General features: G+C 52.1%; 1 protein-coding gene across 2 annotated transcripts in view; it reads left to right on the top strand.

The window, feature by feature from the left end:
- Positions 1-12,714, top strand: part of MARCHF10 (membrane associated ring-CH-type finger 10) — a 78,943-nt gene extending 66,229 nt beyond the window's left edge. Inside the window, exons 9-11 of one of the 2 annotated variants that reach the window (XM_014860976.3) lie at positions 3,320-3,433; positions 8,816-8,858; positions 12,253-12,445. In XM_014860976.3, coding sequence (XP_014716462.2) covers positions 3,320-3,433; positions 8,816-8,858; positions 12,253-12,314 — 219 coding nt within the window. In that variant the 3' untranslated portion in view covers positions 12,315-12,445. Of the gene's footprint in view, positions 1-3,319; positions 3,434-8,815; positions 8,859-12,252 lie in introns of both variants that reach the window. The other variant, XM_070483442.1, reaches the window with a different exon arrangement.
- Positions 12,715-12,887: the final 173 nt, after the last annotated feature.

Here is a 12,887-nt window from a genome sequence, read left to right as displayed (position 1 = left end):
GCACCAGAGAACAGGAGCAAACAGACACACGCAGTCCTTGCCCCGAATCCTACCTTGTATTCTTGTCTCTTATAGGATGCTTTTGTTTTGCAAAATCCTACATCCGCTTGCATTAGTTCATTTTGCCACGATGCCTTGGAGAAACAGGCAGAACAGAAGTTCCTGTGTTTTCATAAATGGAGTCACTCTGGTTATTCACAGTTAAAATTCTTTGCCCAAAGTCACAGCACTAGACGGCCCCAGGCCACCCACTCGGGGGACCCATGCCCACTGTGTGATGGAGATGTGCTTCTGCCTCTTGGCCCCGCAGCACAGGAGGGTCTCAGCGGGACTCTGGCTGCATTGCTCTGAAGCACAGGCCTGGCCTGGCTCCATCTCAGCCATGGACAGATGTCCTTGGACACACACAGTCACCTAATCACCCTCACACCTGGGAGCATCTCTTGAACATATCTGAAGACGTGATAGACTGTTCAGCCAGGCTGTCTGCTCCTTTGAGTGAGCACTATCTAGAGAATTTCCACCAGGAGCAAATCTCTTGGTGGAAATGAATATTAACAACATGAAGGAGGACAGGAGAAAAGAAAGACATCTGGCAGACGGGCTGAGTGCTCCAGAGCTCCAGTCCACTGCTTCAGAGGCCTTTTCCCTTTCAAGGCTCCATCCCCTCCTCCCACCCCATGCCATGCACCGCACACGGCCTCCAAGTGGGATGTGATGGGGTCATGGGAGGGGTGGGTCACGAGTAGCTCCAATAAATAATGCTCCAAAACCTTGTTCATATTGCCCTCGCCCAGCAAATACCATGGAACTCAAACCCCTCCCACTTGTGGCTTGAAGTATAAAGGATGACTCCGAGGAGGTGACTATGAAACGCCTGCTCTGATTGGTCAAAGCCCCTTTGTCAGCATCACAAGCTCTGCGACACAGAAAGGAGCCAGGCCAGTGAGATTTATGGCGCCGTGTGACAGCTTCCTTCCCACAGACTAGAGAAGAGACACAATCTGCTAGAAGTGACTTTTCAAATTATCTGCAGAAAACATTAGTGGATATTTTCCCATCTGCATGCCTCTGGGTCTTATTGAGCCATAAAAAGTAAATGATTTCCCTGAATGCTTTGACAAACCTGATAGTTCCGAGCCATTTTCTAGCTAATTGATTTGCCATTATGCATCTGAGTGTCTCTGAGCAAAACAGCTTACTGGATAAGAGAGTGCTGGAGAGAAAGCCACCGGCAGCCCTAGGAGGCGGCCACGGCCACCCAGAGATGCAAACAGGGGACAAGGCTTGGTTTGTGTGGAAAAGCTAAAGTGCAGGTTAGGAAGGCTTCCCAGAGGAGGTGGCTTTCGAGACAGACCTTAAAAGAAGCATGACTCATGGGGAAGGTGGGAGCAGGCAATGAAAACAGAAAAAGTGAAAACAAGCAACTTCCTCTCTGCCCACTTAAGCCAAGGTCAGAAGAACACAGAAAACATGACCGAAGGCTAAAAATAAGAGGCTAACCGCTAAGGACAGTTGATGCGAGCCTTTAAACACCGGTCTGTAGTGCAGTAGAAGGGCCTTGGGCAGTGACCTCGGGGCCAGCTGTCACCAGGATAAGGAGTTGTCCCCAATTCAGAAGGAAGAGCACATCTATCCTTGCTCTGCATGGGCACCTTTTCTGGCAGCTGCTTCATCCCGGAAGAGGTGTGTTCTGCACCAGCTTCCTGAGCTGCCCTCGAGGGAATGGGAACAGGGAGATGGGCCCTGAAGGCCTCCGGCTGCTGCAGAAGGAAGGAAGAGGTGCTGAGGTGGTCACTGCGCCCAGTCCAGGCTTCGGTTATCCTGGGGAAACAGTCACAGCTCCGACTTCCCCAAGGGTGACGTAAAGGGCCACACTCTCTGCTGGGGATTTTAGCCTCTCAAGGCTTCCTGCGCACCGGCTGGCCTGTCCTGGAGCCCACCCTCGGGGACTGGCACGAGGACAGATGGGGGGTTGGAGCGGCAGAGGGGGAGGCATCGTTACTAATGCCGCTAATTTATTGAAGGTCTGAGAAGGGTCCACAGGGTGAGGCCCTGTAGCACAGACCACCAAAGCAGCTGAGGACAGAGGAGCTGTGGTCAGCCAGACGGCCAGATCCTCCCCATGGACCTCCCTACGTCCTAAGCACCAGTGAGAAAAATAAAACCCAACCCACCCACCAAGAAAAAGTAAAAACGTTAACAAGTACAAGACGCAGTGTGCAAAATAAAGACAAATGCTTAGGAGCAGGGAGTAAGAGAATGACTGGAGCAAATGAGATTCCTCAGGAAGGCTTCTACAAGGAGGTGATATTGTGGCAGCTGTAAAGGAAGTTTTGCACACAGCCTGGTAGAAAGGTTGGAGAGGGCATTCAAAACAGAGGCACAGAAACAAGCCAACAGACCAAACATGGAAGAGCATGAGCAAAGGCCCAGAGGTTCACAGCGTCATGTGAGACCCTGCCAGACACACACTCTTTGGGAGTTAAATGGTAATAGATCAGCCAGGGTGAGGAACAATCATTAAGCCCAGTTGTAGAGGGAGATGCCCCCACGGCATCTGTGTTCCAGATTCTTCCATAGAAAAGTTTGCTTTCCTAAGACACACATCTCATCATATTTACTCCTCTGCTCAGAGGCTAGTAGCTACATACGCACATCCAACATGACGTCCGATCTCCTCAGTTCTGCCTAATGTGGTCCCACCTCACCATCTCCCCAGACCAAGCCAAATTTTTTTTTTAAATCCAAAACACACACCTTCCTCATCTACTCCAGCCACACTAGTGAGTAGGAGTTTTGCCTGAGACATAGCCACCTACTAAAGTCCCTCTCACCCTTTAAGGACCATCAGAGAAGGCTGATGGTCATGTCACACTCAATCGGTCTCTATCTTCCCCTTTGTATCTGCATCGTGGCACTGACATATCCAGCTGGTACTGGAGCTTTTTATGAGTGAGGTGCTCTCCCATGTCAGATGATGGGGTCCCAGCAGGGAGCTGAGACCTTTTGCCCCGTGTTCCCCAAAACACCCAGCTCAGGGCTTTGACGCGTAACTGCTCAATAAATGTTCACGGCATGGGATCGAGCCTGGAGCTTTTTGGGGGCATCCTCCACTAGGTCGTAAAAAATTCCAGGCTGGCTGCCGGGCCTCCACCCTGGATCCCCTCCTGCTCTGTTCTCTGGTCCCCAAGGCAGGCTTGGGGTTTGGGCTCTCGTCCCATTTCTTGTCACCCGTTGGCCTTGCTACCCTCCACCCCATGATTTAGATCAGGAATATTTTCTAGATGAACTTAAGAGCTTTCTTTTCCAAATTTAGGCACAAAATGAGCTGATGAATTCAGGCTTGTACCTGGTGCTGCTGCTTCACCTCTACGAGCAGAGGTTTGCGGAACTCATGAGACTCAACTACAACCGGGTTGCGAGAGAGAGGGTAAGTCTGGCTCCGACCTCGGCCATCCGGCATCAGTCTCAAAGGCCTTACGGTGTTGTTTATTAGATGTGCGATCTGTTGAGGTCCTCACGGTCACTTGGTAGGATATGGCACTGTCATCATTAGGACTAAGACTTAGTGGCTGCTAAGTGTATGCACAGTGGCCCTCTGGCTGAAAGGTGAGTGATAATCACATAATTGCTTACTATTAAACATGAGTAGTAATTAAACGGTTATTAATGGTCATATAAGCAAGTGAGACTCTAGGGATATTTACCCCCAAAATAGAGGCTAGCAAGGCTGCTGGGCTGGGTGTGCTTTATGTGTGAGCATGCCTACTCCCCCGCCATGGAGGGTCCATGAAAAACAGGGACCCGCCCCCACAGAGGGCTGTTAATGTTGCTTTGGATCCCAGGCTACATCATTCCTGTGTCTGTGAGTGTGTGTGCCAAGAAATAAAGGTGCTGATGGTGTCACCATTTGTCATTAGAGAAATGACCATGTATTCACCAGGAGTGATCATCTGTGCTCCCCTTCCTTTAACAAGAGAACAGAGGATGCTCTAGGAGGCTGCGTGGTATGGAGGGAGAAGCTCGGATAGCTGCTCACTGGAGCCTGGTCATAGCAAAGTCAACCAAAATATGGGAGATGGACAGGCCGACCTCTGAAGTGTCCAAGTACACTTGGTCATTATCAAGTCAGAACCCTGAGCCCCAAGGGACTTCCCTTTTGGTTAAACGCCTCTCTGTGGCTGGAGCAGGAGAGACTACGGGCAGACCAGGGGCGCCTCCCTTACCTTAAGGCCATACCAGGGGCTGATATGCTTTCAGTGTTTTGTATTCCCAGTACACCCCCTGAGGCTTGAAACTTGACTTCTGCTCATGTCAGGAGGTCATGACCAGAAAGTAAGCCAGTGCAGCAGTGGACAAGCCACCAATGTGCCACAAGGCAGTTTTAGTGACACTGCCACCCGATCCCATGTACCATTCTTTCTCTTCTCTTTCTTCTCTCTCTCTCTGTCTCTCCTTGTGTCTCCCTCCTTTTCTACCTCAAGTGGACAAGAGGCATCAGCCGACCGCGGTCACCACCTGGAGGCTGGACCTCAGTGATTCCCAGTGTTCCTTATGAGCAGCAGACCTTGCATACCTGGGGCCTGCTGCCATCCATTTGGAGCCATTCCTATTAAAAACGCTGGGTTCAAACCATTAGTCATAAGAATTCTACATTTGTCCCTACTTTTTTCTGGCTTAAATTCTCCCCTCATACACTGAGCTCTCAATTGAGAAAATAGTCCAGGTCCTTGCCAAGATATCTCCTCAGGAATCTCACCCTCTTGTTGACCTGGGCCTGTCCTTCCTTTAACTCTTCCGTAGTTTTAACGGTGACATACATTCCTCAGAGAAATACATTTAAAAAAAAGAAAGGAAAAAAAAGTACAGGAAGCAGGAAATGATCTTTTGTTAACATTTCTGTAACCTCGTTTTCATGATTCCACATCTTTTTAATGAACTTTTTATTGCACATTGAACTTCAAAGCTCCCAGGGTTTGATATAGGTTACAGATGGCCACAGCATCAGCAAGCTAATGCGAGCAACGTTAGCTGCCAAGACAGCAAAACAGACACGAGAAAACACAAACAGTACAACCCAGTGGATGAAAACCAAGGCCCTAAAGCATTGACTCTGAAGAAACTTCTGGTAAAACTATCCTAGATAAGCAATAAGTGACAACAGGAGCATGCTGGGAACCAGGGTGGAAGGAAGCAGAAGGGACGGGGCAACACTCTTCTCTCACCACAAGTTTACATTTAACTTGAGAAACCCTGAAATAGATCTCACCCACTAAACCACCAAGCAAGAACCAGTACAAACAACCAGTTAAGAGGTACCCAAATGGAAGTAGAAAAACAAATGGCTTCTGTCAAATTCACACTCTTCTGGATTTGAGTGTCAGTATTTTCTTGTAGGAAATACTCAGAATCTGAGGGTAATGTTTAGCAAAAGAGAGGCACTACGTTGGGAGACAAACCTTCCTTGCTTCTCCTTTACCTACGAGAACTGGAGAACCCATTCACATGGCATTTTGCGGTTGTGTCTCATTAAGACAACCAGTGATGAATGCCTGTTCATGGTGCTGATCATTCATTCATTCATTCACTCATGCCTTGGCCTGTATCAAGAGCTGAGGTGGGAATCAGGGAATGTGGCTACCAGACAAGATGCCATGTGTCCCTTTCTTTGAGGAGCTTAGGAGCAGGTTGGAAGATGGGACTTACATAGTTAGAAAATCAGGAAATAAGTGGAAAGTAGCAATTGGTCAAGAGACCAGTGGAGCCAGTGAACTCCTAGAGGCTGTGAAACCGACAACACAAGATCGTCCCTAGTTGGGGCTTCCTGGGGTTTCCAGTGATCCCAGGAACAAACAGTTTATCTCCCCAGCGAGGTTGTGAGCTATGTGAAGGCAAAGCCAGGCCTTCTACACCATGATGCTGAGCACACAGTGAATTGTATTTGACTGCTGACCATGTCCCAGGCACTATGGATGCCACAAGCAATTAGTGGTTACAAAAGTGTTAAATGATTGCTAGAGAAGGATGTGGTCTGATGGTTAAGGGATGTTCATTAGCAACCTGCGCATGGACCACTTATCTCTTTTGTACCCCACAGTCTTCCAGTGCCTAGAAAATGTCTAGAACATAGTAGATACTCAAGTATTTTTTGATGCTCAAACAGTGAGCAAATGAACCAGAACCTCCTTCTTCCAGGAGGCCAGTCTCAAGTTATGTTTTGGAGAAAGTGATAGTACAAATTTGTGGAGAGAAAGATATTCTAGGTAAAGGAACACTCCCAAGTTCAAGGTATATTTATTTATTCAAAGATTTTCTGCATGCCTACTATGTGCCAGGTTCTAAACCAGATTCTGGGAATACAAAGGTGATCAAGACACTCCTTGCCTATAAGGGACTCAAAGTCTAAAAGAAGATAGACACATAACCAAGAGTATCAAAAATGTGCCTTGTGTTATCAGAGACGTTTGAGCCAGATGTAAGGAGCATAGGGCAGAGTTAGATGGCAGGAGGGGACACTGTTCTCTCCCTCTCTCCCACTCCTCCTCCAGGACAGACTCTCCAGGCAGGGTCTTCAGGGACACAAGCCAACGTTTCAGAGACTTGCTTTTAATCCAATTGGGTTGTACTCTTTGCCACATCTTCCCACTACTTTCGGAGCCTGGTGGTGAAGCTGCTTCCATGATCACTCTTGTCAACAGATCAGCTGAGGAGGTGATATCTGAACTGAACCTTAGAGAGTTTAGCAAAACAAGGGTAGGAGGGGAGGGAAAGGGCATTCCATACAGAAGGAAACACAAAGCCTCAGAGACATGAAAAGGCTTGCAGGTTTGGGAAAGTCAAGGAGTCCAGTGTGGCTGGGGCTGGCAGGAAGTGAGCCTGGAGGTATAGGCAGGGGGCAGGATGTAAGGGTTTGTGTGCAGCTCACCAAAGGGTGTCTAGCCTAGGATTGGCAGGCCAGGAAACCTGCACTTTTGAGAGATAAATGGAGCAGCCATGTGGAGTGTGGGCTGGAAGGGGAAGAACTGAGCTGGGTGGCTTTTGCAATGGACAGGGTAAGGGGGCCCATGTGGGGAGCACTGGAGATGAGGACACGCTTGGGTGAGCACCAAGTGAGGTAGGGGCCAAGGAAGCACTCACCAGTATTCTCTGCAAGTGCTCAGCAGGAAACTGGCCTTTTCTCACTTCAGATGCTCATGGTGGGAGCATCTCCAGAGAACAGGGGACCCTACCAGCCTCACATAACCCCACCTGGCTCACTCTTTAACCTGCCGCAGACACTGGGCCAGCCTGTGTGTTGAAGCTAAGTGGACTTGCCTTGCCTCCCCTCTCTCCCTTTCAGCACCTACATGGGGCACTCCATTATTCAGGGCCTGCTACCCCAAAGTCCCCTGTCCCTAGGCTTTCTCCTAGCCACAGGTCTTGTTTGTACCATGTTCTCCATTCCCCTCAATGAAATGTACCTGTACCCTGAATTCCTCTCCCTGCCTGCCCAGGGCAGCTGCCCTACACCCCTTAGGCTGATTCACTCAACTAGGTGAAACAATAGAAGGAATCCTGTCAGTGTGCTAAAGGGCAGAAGGGACCCCAGGCCTTCCCCGGATCTTTACAGTGCTCTCCTGGGGGTAGCGGTCTCCTTTGTCTTCTGCCCAGGTGTGCTGTATTAACACTTCACCTGTAGGAAAACTGTCACCTGTATGAAACAGGGGGGAGGGGAGAGCAGTGGCTGGCCTGGGAGGCAGGTGGGGTCTTGAAGTAGCTCTCAGATCTCACAGGCCCAAAATCTCACCTGCCATTCAGGTGTGAGGCTGGGAATTGTAGAAATTCACACCATTCTTACAAACCCAAAAACTCTTGCCTCAAAGGACCAAATCTACCCAAAATACGGGAATCCCAGTCTTGGCTCACAGCTGGGAAAACTTCCCTACTCACCAAGATGATGTGTCCTGGTGGAGTGTGAGGTAGTTTAGACAGAAGCGATCGCCTGGCACAGACAAGAGGCAGGATGAGGTCGGCTCAGCAGCCCGGAGAAAATGGGGGGGGCGTGGTTAGCACAGTCTCAATACATAATTTACCAGGTCCCCAGGACTGCTACCCTAGAAGAAATTCTACCCTTATCCTGCCCTCCCCCTGGCCTGCAGGTGAGAAGGACCCAGGGCCAAAGCTGGCTCTACCTGGCCAGACAGTTGCTCCAGTAACAGTCTGGCATCCCTTGTTTTGTCCCTCAGCCTGTCACAAAGCCCCTCTTCTCTGGGGGGTAAAGAGCACCAGCCATCAGCACTGGAGCCCACATCCTTGCAGCCTGGCACAATGGGCTCCCACGGAGTACATAGTGTTTCTTATTGTGGCACAAAATGCCATAAAATCAGAACAAAGAGGGAGCCCAGAGCCTTGATGGGCCTGCTGCTTCCTGCCAGGCAGAGAATACAACCGATTGTTTAAAAGCCAGTGCGGCCAATTAGTACAGCCTTCACCCCCAGGCCTGTCAATGCGATTGGGACCATCAGAATGGGATTCTGCTATTCAGATCAATTGCTGAAAGGAAGCAAGTCTGTTCACACTGCCAAATTTAGAAGCCCCGGAACAGCAAAGGCGACCTGGGTTACCGCTGCGGCTGGCTTTAGGTGTCTTTAGGACGGGCTAAGCCCCGCAGGTGCTGACTATCAACGCTGCCCTTGGCACCTCCACTTGTTTTCTCTGCCCCTTTAAGGTGATGTAAGGGATTCCTAGAATGTTCCTGAGACTAGGGAATTACACATCTGTTCACAACTGCTTTGTAAAAACAATTCATTTTTCGTTGTCTTCTTTCTCATAGTTGTCAAGAAATTACCCACAACCCAGGCCGGAAGAAAATGAAAGTAGGTTTGGGGGTCAGTCCTGCCATTTTGAGGGTGTTTGCTAATTCACTGTCTTTCTGTCACTGTGTTGAACCGAATACTGTGGAAGGAAGTACTGACCATCACGCAGAGCAAAAATAACCCCACAGAGCTTGGGAAACTAGCTACAGCTCTCAGGAAAGGAGTCCAAGTGCGCTGGATGCAGAGCAGATAAGAATTTTAATCCATCCTGAAAGCAAGGGGCCAGCAAAAGGGAAGACGGTATCACGGAGCACAGGGTGACCTGCGGCAGGATTTTCCTTTTCCTTTGCTGGGATTCTCCAGCATCCAATACTTGGGAAGCCTCTCGGGTTTTCTTCTAAACCCTGGAAAGGAGCTGTTTAGCCGTCACCGAAAAGGACCACATTCATTCACAAGCTAGTTTTAGATTTATTGGATTTTCTCACCATTTGGCGCAATCAAATGAGTCTGCTGGATTCATAAGTTGAACAAGGAAAACAGGTCTCCTGAAAAAGGTCCCTCAAAGGAGGCAGAGCAGCTGTCTTCAGACAGGCTCATTATCCCATAGAAAACCCATAGAAGAAAATGTGCTTAATGAAAGCAGGGGGGCTTGCAGTCAGACTCACGAGGAACTTCTCCATCAGCAGGGAGAATAAACATTACAGTGCACAGAGGGGAATGTGACAATTGCATCCCCAGAGGTTCTTTCGGGGAGAAATTTTACCATTGCCTGCCCTAAGTGGTATAGAACAGTGATTCCCACACTGGCTTTGCCATCAGAATCACCTGGAGAGCTTACCAAAAATATAGATTCCTGGGCCACTCCCAGAGATTCCGAGTCAGGCGACGGGGTGGGCCCCTGGTGACCCCGAGGCAGCCGGGCACGCTGATGCTTTCGGGAACCCCCAAAGACCTGCCCGGAGGAGAAGCTGAACCAGCTCAAAGCTCCACAGGGTGGGGCCCAGAGGACGATCCTTAAAGAACCCAGTTTGTTATTCAGGGCACGCAGTCCTCAGAACCGGGGCTGACCATTCTCAGGGACGCGGGAAGGGCCCTTCCCTCCGATCACAAAAGGACCCCAGAGACTCCCAGTCCCTGGTGCGACCGCGGTTGCCAGCCGAGCCCGGGGAGGACCCAGCGCCCCCTCGCGCCATCGCAAGGCCCGGGGGCCACTCCAGGAGGTCGCCCCGACACCTGACATTGTCGCCTGGGCCGACCCAGAGCCATTGCTCCCTCTCCGGCAGCCGGGCAGGGAGCGAGCGGGAGGGAGCGGTGAGGTCTAGAAAAGACCTTTGTGTCGCGGGCGCAGACACCCCCTCTCGGCGCCTCGCCTCGCACGTCCTGACTGATGCTCCAGAAAGGGCGTGGCAGTGAGCCGACCTCCGGCGCCCGGGCCCCCGCGCTTCGGCGGGAGAGAGCCCGGTGGCCCGAGGCTCAGGGCAGGTTCCCGGCGCCACGCCGGCCGCGCCCCTCCCCAGCCCCCGAGGCGCCCGCGCCTCTGCCCGGTTCCGGGAAACCTGCAGCGGCCGGGCGCGCCCGGGTGGGCTCGGCTGGGCAGGGGCGACCCCTAGTGCCCAGCGCAGGCCGCTGCCGCCCTGCTGCCCCGGGAGGAGCTGAGTCGGACGGAGCCTTTCCCCCAGGGACCGGGCTCCCGGATGGGGAACGGGCACCCCAGCCTCCAAGCCAGGCCCCCAGGGGAGACTGATGTCTTTGGAGGGCAGGAGGAGAGTATCCCTGGCGTGGTGCTTAAAAAGGAGTCTCCACTGAGGAGACTCTGTGGGCCCAACCTGCAAGTGCCCTGCGCTGCGCCGCTGCCCTCACGTGTTGTTCCGAGACAGACCCCACTGAGTGTGGTTTACCATCCTTCTTCAGGAAGCTGGGACTAGCTCTAGGATCCATCCCCTCGCCCGCACCAGTCCTGATGCGGGGGCAGCCAGTTCTCCCCTGGAAATGAGGTCTAGGCCCTCTCTACCTGCCCCCGTGCCGGCACACACCCCAAGGGCTGGCAGGGGTAGAGCCCCGCACAGAGGGACAGTTGTGGCTCGCTGCTCAGATGCAGCCGTGTCTGGCTTTCTGCCAGAACCACGATCAAGACCAGGGCCAGGGGAACCAGAGGCAGATGCCCTCCCTCGGGGCCGCACTCTTCTTCGGTCCTCAGAAGCCTGGCAATGACCCGTCAGGTTGGCAGCGCTCTGATAAGACAGGTTGCTAGAGCTGAGTCACAGCTGTGGCCTGCCGCCCTAGCTCAGTTCAGGTAAACAGAGAAAAAAGGCGAAACATCAGGGCACACCAAGTGGCACAAAGAGATGCCAGCCTCTCTGCCGGTCTGTGGTGCCCATGCCAACCTTCTCACCGGGCACCCCTTCCCCTGCACCTGGGAACAGAGGCCCCACACAAATGCAACAGGTGGCACTGAGGTAAGGGCAGCCAGGGAGAGTCCCTCGGTGGGTGTGCCCAGGTCTGACAACCTGTCACACAGCTCTGTGACCCAGCCCCCTGACAACTGCTTCCCAGCTGGCACAAATGGCTGTCACCACAGCCAAGTCCAAGGTCAGGGACGAGAACAATGCCTCTTGCAGCCATCATCCATATAGGTGTGGACAGGAGCAGGCATGGGGGCCTTCAAGCCAGAGGCTGGACCAGAGCCGCCCTGCCTCCCCAGTACACACAATTCAAGGCAACTAGATTTGGGGGATGGGTGAGGGAACAGGGGTAACTCGTGGGGTTGGGGCTTCCTTGTGGCAGACGTAGAAGCCCAGAGGGTCCAGGTAGGGATGGGGGAGTGTGAATTGCTCCTGCTTCTTGTCCTCCTTCAACAGTTGGAAACCATTTCCAAATAGTCAGGGAACACTCCCTCAAGCCAATGGGAAAAGAAATACATTGAAAACAAGAGTTTCCTCCAAGAATAAAGAAGAGCCTCTTGACTTCCACCTCTTCTACTTGACCCTCACTTCCTCTTTGCCCCCCCTCCTTCCCATCACATGACCTTCTGCTTCCAGCCATTTGATCTCTGAAAGACTTAGAAACTCAAGTCAATTCCTCCCTCACTGACAAGTTAAGGAAATGAGAGTTTATGTGGGAACATTACCCTGAGAGGAGGCCAGGCTCCTCCAGCTATTCAGCCTGCAGACATTTGCTACACCGGGCCATGTGGGGATGTGGAGATGACCATGATGCTCTCATTGAGAGACTTACACAGCTGCCCTGGCCTGACTGGAAGCCCAGGGATTCCCCAGCCCCAGACTGCAGGTCTCTGTTCCCCACACTGTTCCAGGCACTGCAGTGTGTATGCACGTGTGTCTGGCTGACTGCTGAGGCTGGGGTGGGGCAGGAGGGGCAGCAATGCCATGCCCCTCCAAGACTGATCCCCAGTCTGCTAGGGCTCTACAGCCTGAGAGATCTTCTTGCTTTTCAGATTCCGAGTTGGGAGATGGAAATGAAAGCAGCATTTATCAAGGCAACAGCCCGGTCGTCTAGCGAGGGAGCTGGCTGTGGAGCTTGGCGAGGCCTTTCCCCCCAGCCGCCTTTTCTACATCCCCATGTTCCTCCCTTCCCCCTCTTTACTGAAACTGAAACCAATGTGTTCACAGTTATCATTTTCACCTTGCGCCGCTCTCTTCTTGGGGTCTGGCTTGAGCATCTACGGACAGCAACAGTGACCAGTCCAGACCCAGACAGCGCAGGCCAAGCAACCTAGGCTTGTTGAGCCCCCTGCAGGCTGCCCTGCTGCTGCCCCTGAGCCCAGAAGCCCAAGGGGCCCCAGCAGCCCTGACAGGCCCACTGGCCTGGGGTCCCTCTGCTGAGGGTGTCTGTCCAGGCCTCACTCCACCCCGAGTGGAATTGTGCCACGTAGTCAGTAAACTGACTTTATTCACCCAGTTTCACTTGTGCTTTTTCCAGTTTCCTTGGACAAAGGCTCAGGGTCTCAACCTCAGAGTGTCCCCAACTGACTGCCCCGAGGAACTCAAGGGTGGGTTCCGAAGCTTTTAACTGTTTAAGAGATGCAATCACTAACCATCCTGAACCAGACCAAGCCGCACCACAGAGCAA

Source organism: Equus asinus, chromosome 13 (assembly GCF_041296235.1).
Source record: "Equus asinus isolate D_3611 breed Donkey chromosome 13, EquAss-T2T_v2, whole genome shotgun sequence".
Classification (NCBI taxonomy): Eukaryota; Metazoa; Chordata; class Mammalia; order Perissodactyla; family Equidae; genus Equus; species Equus asinus.
The sequence above is the reverse complement of the archived record's forward strand: the minus strand, read 5'-3'. Positions and strand labels throughout refer to the sequence as shown.